General features: G+C 40.8%; 4 protein-coding genes and 1 pseudogene across 6 annotated transcripts in view; all 5 read right to left on the bottom strand.

The window, feature by feature from the left end:
• The window catches only part of LOC113036790 (protocadherin alpha-C2-like), a 17,045-nt gene extending 13,995 nt beyond the window's left edge, over positions 1 to 3,050 (bottom strand). For 2 of the 3 annotated variants that reach the window (XM_026193328.1, XM_026193303.1), the window contains exon 1: positions 477 to 3,050. In XM_026193328.1, the coding sequence (XP_026049113.1) occupies positions 477 to 2,879 (2,403 nt within the window). In that variant the 5' untranslated portion in view covers positions 2,880 to 3,050. The remainder of the gene's footprint in view (positions 1 to 476) is intronic. The other variant, XM_026193312.1, reaches the window with a different exon arrangement.
• On the bottom strand, positions 441 to 19,523 carry LOC113036784 (protocadherin alpha-C2-like; annotated as a pseudogene).
• Positions 3,053 to 6,443, bottom strand: LOC113036778 (protocadherin alpha-C2-like). The gene has a single exon (XM_026193261.1). It carries the CDS (start codon positions 6,171 to 6,173, stop codon positions 3,660 to 3,662), a length of 2,514 nt encoding a protein of 837 aa, XP_026049046.1. The 5' UTR covers positions 6,174 to 6,443; the 3' UTR covers positions 3,053 to 3,659.
• On the bottom strand, positions 9,852 to 13,926 carry LOC113036821 (protocadherin alpha-C2-like). Its single transcript, XM_026193345.1, has one exon. It carries the CDS (start codon positions 13,629 to 13,631, stop codon positions 11,190 to 11,192), a length of 2,442 nt encoding a protein of 813 aa, XP_026049130.1. The 5' UTR covers positions 13,632 to 13,926; the 3' UTR covers positions 9,852 to 11,189.
• LOC113036828 (protocadherin alpha-C2-like) lies at positions 16,550 to 19,511 on the bottom strand. Its single transcript, XM_026193357.1, has one exon. It carries the CDS (start codon positions 19,491 to 19,493, stop codon positions 17,061 to 17,063), a length of 2,433 nt encoding a protein of 810 aa, XP_026049142.1. The 5' UTR covers positions 19,494 to 19,511; the 3' UTR covers positions 16,550 to 17,060.

The following is a 19,523-nucleotide window of genomic DNA, read 5'->3' as shown; positions in this document are numbered from 1 at the left end:
ACTATGACCTCGGGCTGCTAGAAGAAAGAACCATGTAAAAATGGAGGTTCTGTTACTTTCCTCAGTTATCTGGATGGTGACGTCACGTGGACCTGATTTTTTTTTTTTGTGGTAAAGAGCGACGCGTTGTGTTATCTCTCACTTGAATTAACCGACTTCGAAAGTATAACGCTGATATGCTTTACAAATGTAGTTGTTATAGTTATTAGTGTCGTTGCTCCTACAGCTGTCCTCCTAATTTACCTAAAATATAGATCGTTTGTAGCATTCAACTGCAGTTACTAGATGCCAACAAAAGCACAGCAAGATAATTAATTTGATTAATAAACACATAATTTTTTTTCTTATTGGTATTTGGTTGAGTGGTTTTAAAAAATAATGGATACACAGTGTTAACGGTGTTGATTAAGCAGAGAAACAGCAGTAAAACCATAGAACTGGTAAGTGTAAAAATTTCACTCGTTGCTTCTCCATACCTGTAGAGTAGAAGCTGCTGAGTCACTAGTGTCTGTCAGTCCTGTCCCTCTCGGTATGCTGGACACAATGTACCTGGAGCCCTTTGGCAGAGGTTGTCTAACCACCAGCTTTCCTTTCCTGGTCTCTGCTAGAAACAGACTGTACCAGTAGGCATCGTTGGAGACCAGAGTGGAGTCTGCGATGGTGGAGTTCCTCTCACTGATCACACTGTTCCTGGAGGGAGGAGCTGCTTTGCTGGGCTTGGGTTTCTGACACTTGATCACGATGGTGACCAATATGGTGATGAGCAGCAGAAATGACACCGAGCCCAGACCGATGACCAAATACAGGTTGATGTCTGAGAAGATGTCATATTCCAGAGGCTCCTCAGTCATGTCAGAGTAGGCTTTAACAGCAGTCTCCATTGTGGTCAGCTTGATGGTGACTGTAGCAGAGAGAGCAGGCTCTCCGTTGTCCTTGGCTACAACAACAAGTCTCTGGTGGCGTGGATCTCTGTAACTGAACATCCTCATAGTCCGGATCTCTCCATTGTATTGGTCCAGACTAAACAAGGTGGCGTCAGTCACCTGTAGAAACTGGTAGGTGATCCGAGAGTTGTGCACAGAGTCTGTATCTAACGCTATCACCTTGGCAATCAGGGATCCTTTATCAGTGGATCTGGGGATCTTTTCCTCTACCACAGAGCCGTGTGCACGCCACGGTGACACAATAACTGGAGCATTGTCGTTCTGGTCCACGATAATGATGTGGACGGTCACGTTACTGCTGAGAGGAGGAGATCCAGAGTCTCTGGCCTCGATGTGGAACAGAAACTCCTTCTCAATCTCATAATCAAAGGTTTTGAGTGCATAAAGATTACCGTTCTCTGGATTGATGGAGAACAGCATAGACATGGATGTGTTGGCTATCTCCTTCTCTATTATGAAATAAACTAGATACTGGTTTTCATGGAGGTCGGGGTCAAAGGCAGTAAGTGAGCTGAGCAAGGCCCCAGGTGCGTTATTCTCCATGACACGTATAGTATAAAACGACTGCGGGAACTGTGGGACATTATCATTAACATCCAGCAGCTCTAAAGTCATAGTTTCATTGTCAGATAAAGCAGGAGAGCCTCTGTCTGTCACAGTGAAAGTGATGTCATATTCTGACACCTTCTCACGGTCTAAAGGCTCCGACACTACTAATTCATAATAGTTATCAGAGGACTCCCTTAGTTTGAAAGGCATATTATCTGGAATATGAAGATCAACTATTCCATTATCACCTGAATCTTTATCACTGACACTAACTACAGCTATCACTGTGTCCAATTCAATGTTTTCAGTGACTGGAGTTTGAAAAGACTTGATAGAAATTTGTGGATGATTATCATTCATGTCTTCTACAATAATCTTAATTTTACATTGGCCTGATAATGCACCAACCCCTTTATCGGTTGCTATAACTTCCATATCATAAATCCTGAAATCTTCATAATTTAACACCCCCTTTACAGTGATCTCACCTGTCGTAGGGTTTAGATTAAAGGTTTCCTGTGTTTTTTCCGATGTATACAGACTATATGAATATACTATTTCTGAATTTAAGCCTTCATCTAAATCTGTCGCATTAAGATGAATAACAATACTTCCAACTGGAGAATTCTCCAGTACACTAACCTGATAACTGTCTTCTTCAAATTTAGGGGCGTTGTCATTTGTATCTAAAACGTGAACAAAAACAGTAGCAGTTCCTGAACTAGGCGGTATACCGCCATCTACGGCCGTAAGAATTAAATTATGAGCAGCGCGTTCTTCTCGATTTAGTTTTTTTGTAAGGATCAAATCAGCAAATTTTGATCCATCTCTTCCTGTTTGAATTTCGATAGTGAAATAATCACTCTCACTCAAGTGGTAGGCTTTTACGGAGTTCGATCCAACATCTGGATCAACTGCGTTGCTCACTGAAAAACGCTCTCCAGCCTCTGTCCCTTCTGAAATGTCTAAATCTATGGTGTCTCTTCTGAAGTGGGGCGCGTTATCGTTTATGTCCATTATCTCCAATTCTATGTAAAAAATTCTTTTGGGATTTTCGATTATTGCCTCCATTTTCAGATAACATGACGTCTTAGCGGGACAGAGAGATTCTCTGTCAATTCGTTCAACAATGTACAGCTCCCCTGTTTCTTTGTTCACGTCAAGATATTTTCTATTTGCAATGATCTCTAGACGCATTTTCCGTTCGACCAGTGTCTTCACATCTATTCCCAAATCCCCGGCTAGATTTGCTACAACAGAGCCTTCTTCCAGTTCCTCGGGAACAGAGTAGTGTGTCACAGCTGCAGTGCACTTTATATTGGAAGCGAGGAGAATGAATATCAGCACATACCTTCTCCAGTGTCCAAAGCAGACAAATCCCTTCATTCTTACTACGACCTTTCTTTTCTTAAGCAATTTAAAACAAGTGGGCTTTAAAGAAGAGGTAGGCGTCAGTTAAATCTCCCCCGAAAATGCAAGTACAGTGTCTGGAAATCCTTGAAATCCAAATTCACCAGGAGCTGCTCGTTTTCCGTTCTCTTCCTCTTATTTAAAATTTTACTGGGGTGGCGATCGAGATGTCACTATTGTCCCGTAAGTCAGATTGGGAAACAGCGCCTCTGCCTGAAATAAAATGGCCATCACACAATATTTTTTAATGCAAAAATAATTTACTAATTTGCCCCAAGATTAAACTTAAACACTAAGAAATGCTTAGGAAGTTTATTCGTAATGATTTACACGGCTGATGTGGAAGATGCGTTTTCATGGGAGTATTTTACTTTTTTTATTTTCACTTGAATGGGTCGCTGCACGACATAGAATAAGTATATTCATATCATTTTCTGTAAAACGTCTCTTTTTATTTCCAAAATATTTTATATAAACTGCAAAAAGGGAAAACGTTTGTTTCACCTAAAATAGTATGTTTCATCAGTTTGCTTTAGATAACTACATTGAACTAAATGTCGAATAAAGATTTTAGGATAGGACATCACTGAACTGTGCTGCATATAAAAGACCATGAGTGTGAATAATAAGGATGACATTTAATAAAATTTGCATCTCAAACAAAGGGACCATTTCTAAATTAATGCTTGGGAATAAAGCTATTTAATCCAGTACTGGGTTATAAAATGAACATTTTCTGAATGATATTATACCCAATCAGGGTGACTCAAAAAAGTGCCTCACCTGCAGAGTAGAAGCTGCTGAGTCACTAGTGTCTGTCAGTCCTGTCCCTCTCGGTATGCTGGACACAATGTACCTGGAGCCCTTTGGCAGAGGCTGTCTAACCACCAGCTTTCCTTTCCTGGTCTCTGCTAGAAACAGACTGTACCAGTAGGCATCGTTGGAGACCAGAGTGGAGTCTGCGATGGTGGAGTTCCTCTCACTGATCACACTGTTCCTGGAGGGAGGAGCTGCTTTGCTGGGCTTGGGTTTCTGACACTTGATCACGATGGTGACCAATATAGTGATGAGCAGCAGAAATGACACCGAGCCCAGACCGATGACCAAATACAGGTTGATGTCTGAGAAGATGTCATATTCCAGAGGCTCCTCAGTCATGTCAGAGTAGGCTTTAACAGCAGTCTCCATTGTGGTCAGCTTGATGGTGACTGTAGCAGAGAGCGCAGGCTCTCCATTGTCCTTGGCAACAACAACAAGTCTCTGGTGGCGTGGATCTCTGTAACTGAACATCCTCATAGTCCGGATCTCTCCATTGTATTGATCCAGACTAAACAAGGTGGCGTCAGTCACCTGTAGAAACTGGTAGGTGATCCGAGAGTTGTGCACAGAGTCATTGTCTAAGGCTATCACCTTGGCAACCAGGGAGCCTTTATCAGTGGATCTGGGAATCTTTTCCTCCACCACAGAGCCGTGTGCACGCCACGGAGACACAATAACCGGAGCATTGTCATTCTGGTCCACAATAATGATGTGGACGGTCACGTTACTGCTGAGAGGAGGAGAGCCAGAGTCTCTGGCCTCGATGTGGAACAGAAACTCCTTCTCAATCTCATAATCAAAGGTTTTGAGTGCATAAAGATTACCGTTCTCTGGATTGATGGAGAACAGCATAGACATTGAGGTGTTGGCTATCTCCTTCTCTATTATGAAATATACTAGATACTGGTTTTCATGGAGGTCGGGGTCAAAGGCAGTAAGTGAGCTGAGCAAGGCCCCAGGTGCGTTATTCTCCATGACACGTATAGTATAAAATGACTGGGGGAACTGTGGGACATTGTCATTAACATCCAGCAGCTCTAAAGTCATAGTTTCATTGTCAGATAAAGGAGGAGAGCCTCTGTCTGTCACAGTGAAAGTGATGTCATATTCTGACACCTTCTCACGGTCTAATGGCTCCGACACTACTAATTCATAATAGTTATCAGAGGACTCCCTCAGTTTGAAAGGCATATTATCTGGAACACGAAGATCAACTATTCCATTATCACCTGAATCTTTATCACTGACACTAACTACAGCTATCACTGTGTCTAACTCGATGTTTTCAGTCACTGGACTCTGAAATGATTTAATTGATATTTCTGGATGATTATCATTCATGTCTTCAACTAGAATCTTTATGGTGCATTGTCCTGTTAAACTGGTGGCTCCTTTATCAGCAGCTATAACTTCCATATCATAAATCCTGAAATCTTCATAGTTCAGCACTCCCTTAACTGTAATTTCACCAGTGGCTGGATTCAGATTAAATGTCTCCTGTGTTTTTTCTGATGTATATAAACTGTATGAATATGTTATATCAGAATTTGATCCTTCATCTAAATCTGTTGCATTTAAATGAACAACAATACTTCCTGTCGGAGAGTTTTCCATTATTTTAACACTCAGATTGTCTTTTTCAAAGGTGGGTGCGTTATCATTTGTATCTAAAACTCGTACAATAACACTTGCAGTTCCAGAACGAGCAGGTGTTCCTCCATCTACAGCTGTGAGTATCAAATTATGAACAGCCTGCTGCTCCCGATCTAATGTCTGTTTTAATATCAAATCCGCAAATTTTGATCCATCTCTTCCGGTCTGAACTTCAATTGTAAATTGTTGACTTTCACTTAAATGGTACGTTTTCACTGAATTACTGCCCACATCAGGATCAACGGCATTGCTCAAGGAGAATCTTTCTCCTGTAGGCGTTGATTCAGTTATGTCTAAATGTATAGTCTCTCTTCGAAATTGCGGGGCGTTGTCGTTCATGTCAAGAATTTCAACTTCCATGTTAAATATTCGTACTGGATTTTCTAGTATTACCTCTAATCTTAGATAGCAAGACATTGAGGACTTTGTATTGCAAATATGTTCCCTGTCGATCTTTTCAACAACATACAGCTCACCAGTCTCTTTGTTCACATCCAGATATTTCTTGTTTGCGATGATATCAAGACGCATCTTCCTCTGATTCAGTGTTTTAACATCCAGGCTGAGATCGGTGGCGAGATTAGCCACGACGGATCCTTCTTTCAATTCTTCTGGTATTGAATAATGAGTCGCTGAGGCCGATGTGTATCGAACAAAAGAGAAAATAACAGCAAGCAGCACATACCTCTTATGGAACCCCATTGTTCTGGAAAGCCGTCTTTTAAGTGAGTTAATTGCTCTTCGAACCATCAAGTATATTATTCCAGCAATATTCAGTTTTGATATTCTTTCTTTCATCACAGGCAAACATGCATTTCAATATCGACCTTTTCCTTCTCAAAATAATGCCAGCGCCCCACGGAGGGGACCTTCAGCACTACGGAGCAGTCCGCTTGTTTATCGCTTTTCTCAGACCACCACGCTGTTCTTACATGACGTCCGTGTGTCGGCTTTTTAGTTATAGAATAGCGCCACCCCTTTGATTTTACAAGATCTTCCTAACTACGTTGAACATGATATGCCAAAAAATTATTTTCGACTCACAATTGTTTCATGTATGTATGCAGTGCGGACCGTAATATACATATATATATATATATATATATATATATATATATATATATATATATATATATATATATATATATATATATATGTGTGTGTGTGTGTGTGTGTGTGTGTGTGTGTGTGTGTGTGTGTGTGTGTGTGTATAACAACTAATGAGGTGGGATCACTCGGGTTAAATTAGTTTATTCCCTTTAAGTGGGCTTAAATTTAGTAATTTTGAAAATTACATTCATAGTTAATACACAGTTTATGCGTGCAAATTATTACGTCCATTCGCTTAAAAAATGTAAAAGTGGAAACGACATGTCACTGAATATGTGCAGATTATTTATAAATATAATTCATTTATGATTATTTGCTTTTCCACTTATTCTCCTGTGTTCTATGTTTTTCTAATTATTCATGTTGGAGACCCGTTAGATAAAGCAGTGAGTCACTCCTGTGTGTGTGTGTGTGTGTGTGTGTGTGTGTGTGTGTGTGTGTGTGTGTGTGTGTCTTTTACCACCAATCAATACCAAATATTAAATTAAATGTATATTAACAAAAAAAGTCTTATTCACCCCTATTGAAAAAACATGAATCAAAAAACGTATTTATTGAAGGTATTAATTTCTTCGTTGTATACTACTTTATGGATGCGACACTGGTGCCTCCAGCAAGGATTTGAACGTTTATGTGATCACTGAAACTAAGTTATGCATGAACACGAGTTGATACAATAATAATAATAATAATAATAATAATAATAATAATAATAATAATAATACATTTAGAAAAATTAGGAGAATAATTTAAAATATTATGTTTGTAATGCATCTGAAAATGCTACCTCATGATAATTTCTGAGATTTTAGAATGATTTACTAGAATGTTTTAATAAATGAAGTCGAGGGGGAAATAAAAATTATAATGAAAATAATTGATATTTATATGTTATTGTGTAAATAAAATACCATATCTATGCATTAACTTCCTACCTGTAGAGTAGAAGCTGCTGAGTCACTAGTGTCTGTCAGTCCTGTCCCTCTTGGTATGCTGGACACAATGTACCTGGAGCCCTTTTGGCAGAGGCTGTCTAACCACCAGCTTTCCTTTCCTGGTCTCTGCTAGAAACAGACTGTACCAGTAGGCATCGTTGGAGACCAGAGTGGAGTCTGCGATGGTGGAGTTCCTCTCACTGATCATACTGTTCCTGGAGGGAGGAGCTACTTTGCTGGGCTTGGGTTTCTGACACTTGATCACGATGGTGACCAATATGGTGATGAGCAGCAGAAATGACACCGAGCCCAGACCGATGACCAAATACAGGTTGATGTCTGAGAAGATGTCATATTCCAGAGGCTCCTCAGTCATGTCAGAGTAGGCTTTAACAGCAGTCTCCATTGTGGTCAGCTTGATGGTGACTGTAGCAGAGAGAGCAGGCTCTCCGTTGTCCTTGGCAACAACAACAAGTCTCTGGTGGCGTGGATCTCTGTAACTGAACATCCTCATAGTCCGGATCTCTCCATTGTATTGGTCCAGACTGAACAAGGTGGCGTCAGTCACCTGTAGAAACTGGTAGGTGATCCGAGAGTTGTGCACAGAGTCTGTATCTAACGCTATCACCTTTGCAATCAGGGATCCTTTATCAGTGGATCTGGGGATCTTTTCCTCCACCACAGAGCCGTGTGCACGCCACGGAGACACAATAACTGGAGCATTGTCGTTCTGGTCCACGATAATGATGTGGACGGTCACGTTACTGCTGAGAGGAGGAGAGCCAGAGTCTCTGGCCTCGATGTGGAACAGAAACTCCTTCTCAATCTCATAATCAAAGGTTTTGAGTGCGTAAAGATTACCGTTCTCTGGATTGATGGAGAACAGCATAGACATGGATGTGTTGGCTATCTCCTTCTCTATTATGAAATAAACTAGATACTGGTTTTCATGGAGGTCGGGGTCAAAGGCAGTGAGTGAGCTGAGCAAGGCCCCAGGTGCGTTATTCTCCATGACACGTATAGTATAAAACGACTGGGGGAACTGTGGGACATTGTCATTAACATCCAGCAGCTCTAAAGTCATAGTTTCATTGTCAGATAAAGGAGGAGAGCCTCTGTCTGTCACAGTGAAAGTGATGTCATATTCCGGCACCTTCTCACGGTCTAATGGCTCTGACACTACTAATTCATAATAGTTATCAGAGGACTCCCTCAGTTTGAAAGGCATATTATCTGGAACATGAAGATCAACTATTCCATTATCACCTGAATCTTTATCACTGACACTAACTACAGCTATCACTGTGTCCAACTCGATGTTTTCAGTCACTGGACTCTGAAATGATTTAATTGATATTTCTGGGTGATTATCATTCATGTCTTCAACTAGAATCTTTATGGTGCATTGTCCTGTTAAACTGGTGGCTCCTTTATCAGCAGCTATAACTTCCATATCATAAATCCTGAAATCTTCATAGTTCAGCACTCCCTTAACTGTAATTTCACCAGTGGTAGGATTCAGATTAAATGTCTCCTGTGTTTTTTCTGATGTATATAAACTGTACGAATATGTTATATCAGAATTTAACCCTTCATCTAAGTCTGTTGCATTAAGATCAACAACAAGACTTCCAATCGGAGAGTTTTCCATCATTTTAATGTTCATATTGTCTTTGTCAAAGGTGGGTGTGTTATCATTTGTATCTAAAACTCGTACAATAACACTTGCAGTGCCAGAACGAGCAGGTGTTCCTCCATCTATAGCTGTGAGTATCAAATTGTGAACAGGTTTCTTCTCTCGATCTAAAGTCTTTTTCAAGATCAAATCCGCAAACTTTGATCCATCTCTTCCGGTCTGAACTTCTATATTAAAATATTCACTTTCACTCAGATAGTATGTTTTCACTGAATTGGATCCGACATCCGGATCGACTGCATTACTCAGAGAAAATCTCTCTCCTCTTGACGTCGCTTCAGATATATCCAAATGTATGGCGTCTCTTCGAAATTGTGGGGCGTTGTCGTTTATATCAAGAATTTCTACTTCTATATTAAATATTCTTACTGGGTTATCTAGTATAACCTCTAATTTTAGATAGCAGGACGCTAATGACTTTGTAGGGCAAATATGCTCTCTGTCGATTTTCTCTACAACATACAGCTCACCAGTCTCTTTGTTTAGGTCTAAATATTTCTTGTTCGCGATGATATCAAGACGCATCTTCCTCTGATTCAGAGTTTTCATATCCAGCCCGAGGTCGGTGGCGAGATTAGCCACGACGGATCCTTCTTTCATTTCTTCTGGTATTGAATAATGAGTCACTGAGGCCGATGTGCACCGAGCAAAAGAAAAAATAATAGCGAGGATCACGTACCTCTCGTAAGACTCCATTGTTCTGGAAACCCGTCTTGTATGGGAGTTCATCATATATAATGTTTGTTTCCAGCAATATTCATTTAAAAAATTTCCCTCTTTCTTCTGAGCCCAACGCACATAGTGTGAATTCCAAAGTACATTTAAGCTAAATCTTGGCCAGCGCTTTTCGCAGCGGAGTTTCAGCACTACGACGCTGTCCTCTTGCTTCTAAACGTGCGAAGACCATCACGCTTTTCTGCTTTTATGTTCTTTGCTTTGCATTTTACTGATAGAATAGCGCCACCCCTGAGATTCTGTCAGAGTCTTTGAAACGCAATGAACACCACACGTCTTCAAATTATTCTTGATTTTCGTTTGTTTTTGCATATATTTTTGTTTTTAATACACACGGACCTGGGTACCGTTAATGGTGGTCCCAAAACATAAACGATGCTCGTTTAGTACATTAAATGACTTCAAATTGATTATTGCTGAAAAAACAATCAACAATCAAATTTCAGACGCAATTGACCAGTCAAAACGATGAACCTTAATGACCTCACGATTTCTGCATTATAAAACGAAATATCACGGAAATACTGCAGACGATTTTCAAATATGGTAGCACTTCGAGTTGTCATTACCTTATATAATTTCTCATAATAGATCTAATGATTCTGAACGCATATCTCCATGACCATGGTTGTTTAGATGACGTCGTGATCTAGTCGCTCTTTACCACTAATAAAAACAAATTATTAGAGATAGAAAAAGTACTCAATTGTATTAATCATAAATGCACGAGTTGCCAATATTGCATATACAGAATGCACAGGAAAAATATTGAAAATACATGATATTACATTTTGTTTCCACAAAAACAAGAACAGGGAGGAAATGGCTCTGAAGAATGGCCACAGCCAGAGAAGTTAGTTGAGATTAAGTTACTCTAACAACATGAAGATAACGGCGCACCTAAAACTGATTGTTAAATAAGAAAAAAAATGACTATGCTAACAGTAATAACATAAAAATATATATGTATAAAAATCAATAAACTTGAATAAGTCATGAAAAAGTTAAACTTTGTGGATCGTGGATGCAGCATTTTTTACTAAATATAAGTTATTTTCGCTGCTAACAGCGCAGGTTTTTAGACTGTTCTTTGAAATGCAGACTTGACCTTTGAGGACAAGACTTTTACACAATAAAACCTGCTGAATTATGATGATGGATTATTGGTTATGTACTAAGTAGTGAATTTAATAGTGGTACCCTCATGATAACTTATGACATTTTATATTAGTTAACTGAAAATTGTTAGCAGATCACGTTGAGGAAAAAAGGAACATTAAAATTATAGTAATTAATTTACATATATTAGCGATGTAGCTAAAATACCATGTCTGTGAATTAAATTCCTACCTGTAGAGTAGAAGCTGCTGAGTCACTAGTGTCTGTCAGTCCTGTCCCTCTTGGTATGCTGGACACAATGTACCTGGAGCCTTTTGGCAGAGGCTGTCTAACCACCAGCTTTCCTTTCCTGGTCTCTGCTAGAAACAGACTGTACCAGTAGGCATCGTTGGAGACCAGAGTGGAGTCTGCGATGGTGGAGTTCCTCTCACTGATCACACTGTTCCTGGAGGGAGGAGCTGCTTTGCTGGGCTTGGGTTTCTGACACTTGATCACGATGGTGACCAATATGGTGATGAGCAGCAGAAACGACACTGAGCCCAGACCGATGACCAAATACAGGTTGATGTCTGAGAAGATGTCATATTCCAGAGGCTCCTCAGTCATGTCAGAGTAGGCTTTAACAGCAGTCTCCATTGTGGTCAGCTTGATGGTGACTGTAGCAGAGAGAGCAGGCTCTCCATTGTCCTTGGCAACAACAACCAGTCTCTGGTGGCGTGGATCTCTGTAACTGAACATCCTCATAGTCCGGATCTCTCCGTTGTATTGGTCCAGACTGAACAAGGTGGCGTCAGTCACCTGTAGAAACTGGTAGGTGATCCGAGAGTTGTGCACAGAGTCTGTATCTAACGCTATCACCTTGGCAATCAGGGATCCTTTATCAGTGGATCTGGGGATCTTTTCCTCCACCACAGAGCCGTGTGCACGCCACGGAGACACAATAACTGGAGCATTGTCGTTCTGGTCCACAATAATGACGTGGACGGTCACATTACTGCTGAGAGGAGGAGAGCCAGAGTCTCTGGCCTCGATGTGGAACAGAAACTCCTTCTCAATCTCATAATCAAAGGTTTTGAGTGCGTAAAGATTACCGTTCTCTGGATTGATGGAGAACAGCATGGACATGGAGGTGTTGGCTATCTCCTTCTCTATTATGAAATAAACTAGATACTGGTTTTCATGGAGGTCGGGGTCAAAGGCAGTGAGTAAGCTGAGCAAGGCCCCAGGTGCGTTATTCTCCATGACACGTATAGTATAAAATGACTGGGGGAACTGTGGGACATTGTCATTAACATCCAGCAGCTCTAAAGTCATAGTTTCATTGTCAGATAAAGGAGGAGAGCCTCTGTCTGTCACAGTGAAAGTGATGTCATATTCCGGCACCTTCTCACGGTCTAAAGGCTCCGACACTACTAATTCAAAATAGTTATCAGAGGACTCCCTCAGTTTGAAAGGCATATTATCTGGAATATGAAGATCAACTATTCCATTATCACCTGAATCTTTATCACTGACACTAACTACAGCTATCACTGTGTCTAACTCGATGTTTTCAGTCACTGGACTCTGAAATGATTTAATTGATATTTCTGGGTGATTATCATTCATGTCTTCAACTAGAATCTTTATGGTGCATTGTCCTGTTAAACTGGTGGCTCCTTTATCAGCAGCTATAACTTCCATATCATAAATCCTGAAATCTTCATAGTTCAGCACTCCCTTAACTGTAATTTCACCAGTGGCAGGATTCAGATTAAATGTCTCCTGTGTTTTTTCTGACGTATATAAACTGTATGAATATGTTATATCAGAATTTGATCCTTCATCTAAGTCTGTTGCATTTAAATGAACAACAAGACTTCCAATCGGAGAGTTTTCCATTAAATTTACACTCAGATTGTCTTTATCAAACGTAGGTGGATTGTCATTAGTGTCCAGAACATGAACAATAACACTGGCAGTGCCAGAACGAGCAGGTGTTCCTCCATCTACAGCTGTGAGTATCAAATTATGAACAGGCTGCTTCTCTCGGTCTAATGTCTTTGTTAGAATTAATTCTGCAAACTTCGATCCATCTCTTCCGGTCTGAACTTCTATATTAAAATATTCACTTTCACTCAGATAGTACGTTTTCACTGAATTGGATCCAACATCAGGATCGACTGCATTACTCAGAGAAAATCTCTCTCCTCTTGCTGTAACTTCAGATATATCCAAATGTATGGCGTTTCGTCGAAATTGCGGGGCGTTGTCGTTCATGTCAAGGATTTCTATTTCGATATTAAATATTCGTAACGGGCTTTCTAGTATAACCTCTAATTTTAGATAGCAAGATGCTGATAACTTAAAAGGGCAAATATGTTCCCTGTCGATCTTCTCAACAACATACAGCTCACCAGTCTCTTTGTTCACATCCAGATATTTCTTGTTCGCGATGATATCAAGACGCATCTTCCTCTGATTCAGTGTTTTAAGATCCAGGGTCAGATCGGTGGCGAGATTAGCCACGACAGATCCTTCTTTCATTTCTTCTGGTATCGAATAATGAGTCACTGAGGCCGACAGTGGATTGACGATCGAAAACAGGAAAAGACTGAGCAGCACGTACCTTTCCGACGACTCCATTGTTACAAAAGCACCCCTGGTTTTGTATCCAATCATATTATTTCACTCGGAATATTTGACGTTTCTAGCAATACTAATTTGCGCTGAGACCTATTCTACTCGAAACACGTTCAAACTGAATTTTATCGCACCGTTTTTTCCGCTGTAAAGTTTGCTAGTGCGTTTTCGCACTTTCAGCACCACGGAGCTGTTTGGTCTTTTTTCCGATTCGCTCAGACGTAGTTAGCATTGTGACTACGTTGATGGGCTGGCCTTTTATGGACGGAACAGCGCCACCGAAAATATCATACCACATTTTACTTGTGTTAAAGGAAGGGGAAAAAGTAAAAAAAATAAAAATAAAGACAATGAAGTATTCATTTTATATTTCGTGAGATTAGTTTTGATAATAGAAAAAATGTATTTTGCATTTTTACCAAAGTCAATTATATTTATTTACCTGAAAAAGTATAGCATGTAAAACGAGAATCCGCTGTTTTGTACATGTTACAAATACAAATACTAAGGTTTATAAAGCAGAGAAATTACTGCAAAGGCGAACACTGGATTCCTACCTGCAGAGTAGAAGCTGCTGAGTCACTAGTGTCTGTCAGTCCTGTCCCTCTCGGTATGCTGGACACAATGTACCTGGAGCCCTTTGGCAGAGGTTGTCTAACCACCAGCTTTCCTTTCCTGGTCTCTGCTAGAAACAGACTGTACCAGTAGGCATCATTGGAGACCAGAGTGGAGTCTGCGATGGTGGAGTTCCTCTCACTGATCACACTGTTCCTGGAGGGAGGAGCTGCTTTGCTGGGCTTGGGTTTCTGACACTTGATCACGATGGTGACCAATATAGTGATGAGCAGCAGAAATGACACCGAGCCCAGACCGATGACCAAATACAGGTTGATGTCTGAGAAGATGTCATATTCCAGAGGCTCCTCGGTCATGTCAGAGTAGGCTTTAACAGCAGTCTCCATTGTGGTCAGTTTGATGGTGACTGTAGCAGAAAGAGCAGGCTCTCCATTGTCCTTGGCAACAACAACAAGTCTCTGGTGGCGTGGATCTCTGTAACTGAACATCCTCATAGTCCGGATCTCTCCGTTGTATTGGTCCAGACTGAACAAGGTGGCGTCAGTCACCTGTAGAAACTGGTAGGTGATCCGAGAGTTGTGCACAGAGTCTGTATCTAACGCTATCACCTTGGCAATCAGGGATCCTTTATCAGTGGATCTGGGGATCTTTTCCTCCACCACAGAGCCGTGTGCACGCCACGGTGACACAATAACCGGAGCATTGTCGTTCTGGTCCACAATAATGATGTGGACGGTCACGTTACTGCTGAGAGGAGGAGAGCCAGAGTCTCTGGCCTCGATGTGGAACAGAAATTCCTTCTCAATCTCATAATCAAAGGTTTTGAGTGCGTAAAGATTACCGTTCTCTGGATTGATGGAGAACAACATGGACATGGAGGTGTTAGCTATCTCCTTCTCTATTATGAAATAAACTAGATACTGGTTTTCATGGAGGTCGGGGTCAAAGGCAGTGAGTGAGCTGAGCAAGGCCCCAGGTGCGTTATTCTCCATGACACGTATAGTATAAAATGACTGGGGGAACTGTGGGACATTATCATTAACATCCAGCAACTCTAAAGTCATAGTTTCATTGTCAGATAAAGGAGGAGAGCCTCTGTCTGTCACAGTGAAAGTGATGTCATATTCTGGCACCTTCTCACGGTCTAATGGCTCCGACACTACTAATTCATAATAGTTATCAGAGGACTCCCTCAGTTTGAAAGGCATATTATCTGGAATATAAAGATCAACTATTCCATTATCACCTGAATCTTTATCACTGACACTAACTACAGCTATCACTGTGTCTAACTCGATGTTTTCAGTCACTGGACTCTGAAATGATTTAATTGATATTTCTGGGTGATTATCATTCATGTCTTCTACTAGAATCTTTATGGTGCATTGTCCTGTTAAACTGCTGGCTCCTTTATCAGCAGCTATAACTTCCATATCATAAATCCTGAAATCTTCATAGTTCAGCACTCCCTTAACTGTAATTTCACCAGTGGCAGGATTCAGATTAAATGTCTCCTGTGTTTTTTCTGATGTATATAAACTGTATGAATATGTTATATCAGAATTTGATCCTTCATCTAAGTCTGTTGCATTAAGATCAACAACAAGACTTCCAATCGGAGAATTTTCCATTATTTTTACATTATAGACTGATTGACCAAATATAGGTGGATTGTCATTTGTGTCTAAAACATGAACAATAACACTGGCAGTGCCAGAACGAGCAGGTTTTCCTCCATCTACAGCTGTGAGTATCAAGTTATGAACAGGCTGCTTCTCACGATCTAATGTTTGTTTCAAGATCAAATCCGCAAACTTCGATCCATCTCTTCCGGTCTGAACTTCAATTGTAAATTGTTGACTTTCACTTAAATGGTACGTTTTCACTAAATTGCTGCCCACATCGGGATCAACGGCATTGCTCAAAGAGAATCTTTCTCCTGTAGGCGTTGATTCAGATATATCCAAGTGTATGGCGTCTCTTCGGAATTGTGGGGCGTTGTCGTTTATATCCAAAATTTCCAGTTCAATATTAAATATTCTCAATGGATTTTCTAGTATTACTTCCATTTTTAAGTAACACACCGTAAACGTTTGTGTACAAAGATATTCCCTGTCAATCTTCTCGACAACATACAGCTCACCAGTCTCTTTGTTCACATCCAGATATTTTTTGTTGGCGATAAGGTCAAGTCGCATCTTCCTCTTACCGAGTGATTTAACGTCTAGGCTGAGATCAGTAGCAAGGTTAGCAACAACTGACCCTTCCTTCATTTCTTCGGGTATGGAGTAATGAGTCACTGAGGCCCGTACGCTATGAACAGAACTAAAAATAACGGCGAGCAGAACATACCTCTTAAATGACTTCATTGTTGCGTGGGACCCGTTTTTCCCGATATTTAAGGTTTCACTGCATTTCAAGCGATATACTGTACGTGTATAGCAGTTTTCAGTATTTCTCTTCCCTCCTTGATTAAAAAATATGCAGCCGATTCACTCCCAGCTATATCCCAGGGTAAAATGAGCAAGACGCGTTGAACGGGGGTGTTTCGGGACCTGGAAACTGTCGCTTCTCTTACTATAACCAATAATGGCGACGACACACAGTCATGACGTTATGGTCTGAGGTGTTCTTGACCAAACAGCGCCACCTTTTGGATTTTATAATGTTTTGAAATGCTTGGCATGAAGATAAGTTATGAATATTTTAATTTATTTCTTGTATTGTCAGGTGTGACTGATTGACTCCAGGTTCTTTTTAAGATAATGAAAAAGTTTGTTCATGACCTCACTTATTTTTGTTAATTGGCCCCCACACATAAAAGAAACAATGAATGAGAAACCATCAATGTTAATAATTTGGGGGGAAAACGAAGAAAAATATATCTGTTTATTATATTCTTACCTGTAGAGTAGAAGCTGCTGAGTCACTAGTGTCTGTCAGCCCTGTCCCTCTCGGTATGCTGGACACAATGTACCTGGAGCCTTTTGGCAGAGGCTGTCTAACCACCAGCTTTCCTTTCCTGGTCTCTGCTAGAAACAGACTGTACCAGTAGGCATCATTGGAGACCAGAGTGGAGTCTGCGATGGTGGAGTTCCTCTCACTGATCACACTGTTCCTGGAGGGAGGAGCTGCTTTGCTGGGCTTGGGTTTCTGACACTTGATCACGATGGTGACCAATATGGTGATGAGCAGCAGAAACGACACCGAGCCCAGACCGATGACCAAATACAGGTTGATGTCTGAGAAGATGTCATATTCCAGAGGCTCCTCAGTCATGTCAGAGTAGGCTTTAACAGCAGTCTCCATTGTGGTCAGCTTGATGGTGACTGTAGCAGAGAGAGCAGGCTCTCCATTGTCCTTGGCAACAACAACAAGTCTCTGGTGGCGTGGATCTCTGTAACTGAACATCCTCATAGTCCGGATCTCTCCATTGTATTGGTCCAGACTGAACAAGGTGGCGTCAGTCACCTGTAGAAACTGGTAGGTGATCCGAGAGTTGTGCACAGAGTCTGTATCTAAGGCTATCACCTTTGCAATCAGGGATCCTTTATCAGTGGATCTGGGGATCTTTTCCTCCACCACAGAGCCGTGTGCACGCCACGGAGACACAATAACTGGAGCATTGTCGTTCTGGTCCACAATAATGATGTGGACGGTCACGTTACTGCTGAGAGGAGGAGATCCAGAGTCTCTGGCCTCGATGTGGAACAGAAACTCCTTCTCAATCTCATAATCAAAGGTTTTGAGTGCGTAAAGATTACCGTTCTCTGGATTGATGGAGAACAGCATAGACATGGATGTGTTGGCTATCTCCTTCTCTATTATGAAATAAACTAGATACTGGTTTTCATGGAGGTCGGGGTCAAAGGCAGTGAGTGAGCTGAGCAAGGCCCCAGGTGCGTTATTCTCCATGACACGTATAGTATAAAATGACTGGGGGAACTGTGGGACATTATCATTAACATCGAGCAGCTCTAAAGTCATAGTTTCATTGTCAGATAAAGGAGGAGAGCCTCTGTCTGTCACAGTGAAAGTGATGTCATATTCTGGCACCTTCTCACGGTCTAATGGCTCCGACACTACTAATTCATAATAGTTATCAGAGGACTCCCTCAGTTTGAAAGGCATATTACCTGGAACACGAAGATCAACTATTCCATTATCACCTGAATCTTTATCACTGACACTAACTACAGCTATCACTGTGTCCAACTCGATGTTTTCAGTCACTGGACTCTGAAATGATTTAATTGATATTTCTGGATGATTATCATTCATGTCTTCTACTAGAATCTTTATGGTGCATTGTCCTGTTAAACTGCTGGCTCCTTTATCAGCAGCTATAACTTCCATATCATAAATCCTGAAATCTTCATAGTTCAGCACTCCCTTAACTGTAATTTCACCAGTGGCTGGATTCAGATTAAATGTCTCCTGTGTTTTTTCTGATGTATATAAACTGTATGAATATGTTATATCAGAATTTGATCCTTCATCTAAGTCTGTTGCATTAAGATCAACAACAAGACTTCCAATCGGAGAGTTTTCCATTACCTTTACATTCAGATTTTCTTTATCAAAGGTGGGTGCGTTATCATTTGTATCTAAAACTCGTACAATAACACTGGCAGTGCCAGAGCGAGCAGGTGTTCCTCCATCTACAGCTGTGAGTATCAAATTATGAACAGGCTGCTGCTCCCGATCTAAAGTCTTTTTCAAGATCAAATCCGCAAACTTCGATCCATCTCTTCCGGTCTGAACTTCTATGTTAAAAAATTCACTTTCACTCAAATGGTACGTTTTCACTGAATTGGATCCAACATCAGGATCGACTGCATTACTCAGAGAAAATCTCTCTCCTCTTGCCGTCGCTTCAGATATATCCAAATGTATGGCGTCTCTTCGAAATTGTGGGGCGTTGTCGTTTATATCAAGAATTTCTACTTCTATATTAAATATTCTTACTGGGTTATCTAGTATAACCTCTAATTTTAGATAGCAAGAGGACTTGGTATTGCAAATGTATTCCCTGTCGATCTTTTCAACAACATACAGCTCACCAGTCTCTTTGTTCACATCCAGATATTTCTTGTTCCCGATGATATCAAGACGCATCTTCCTCTGATTCAGTGTTTTAAGATCCAGGGTCAGATCGGTGGCGAGATTAGCCACGACGGATCCTTCTTTCATTTCTTCTGGTATTGAATAATGAGTCACTGAGGCCGATGTGTACCGGGCAAAAGAAAAAATTATAGCGAGGATCACGTACCTCTCGTAAGACTCCATTGTTCTGGAAACCCGTCTTGTATGGGAGTTCATCATACTTCAAACGATATAATGTTTGTTTTTAGC

This window comes from Astatotilapia calliptera, chromosome 2 (genome assembly GCF_900246225.1).
Source record: "Astatotilapia calliptera chromosome 2, fAstCal1.2, whole genome shotgun sequence".
NCBI classification, from domain to species: domain Eukaryota; kingdom Metazoa; phylum Chordata; class Actinopteri; order Cichliformes; family Cichlidae; genus Astatotilapia; species Astatotilapia calliptera.
Note: the sequence above shows the minus strand (reverse complement) of the source record. Positions and strands in the feature narration are given on the sequence as shown.

What these genes read in the sequence shown, in the direction of transcription:
- LOC113036778 (XM_026193261.1), bottom strand. Translation starts at nt 6,173, where the DNA reads ATGAAAGAAAGAATATCAAAACTGAATATTGCTGGAATAATATACTTG.
- LOC113036821 (XM_026193345.1), bottom strand. Translation starts at nt 13,631, where the DNA reads ATGATTGGATACAAAACCAGGGGTGCTTTTGTAACAATGGAGTCGTCG.
- LOC113036828 (XM_026193357.1), bottom strand. Translation starts at nt 19,493, where the DNA reads ATGATGAACTCCCATACAAGACGGGTTTCCAGAACAATGGAGTCTTAC.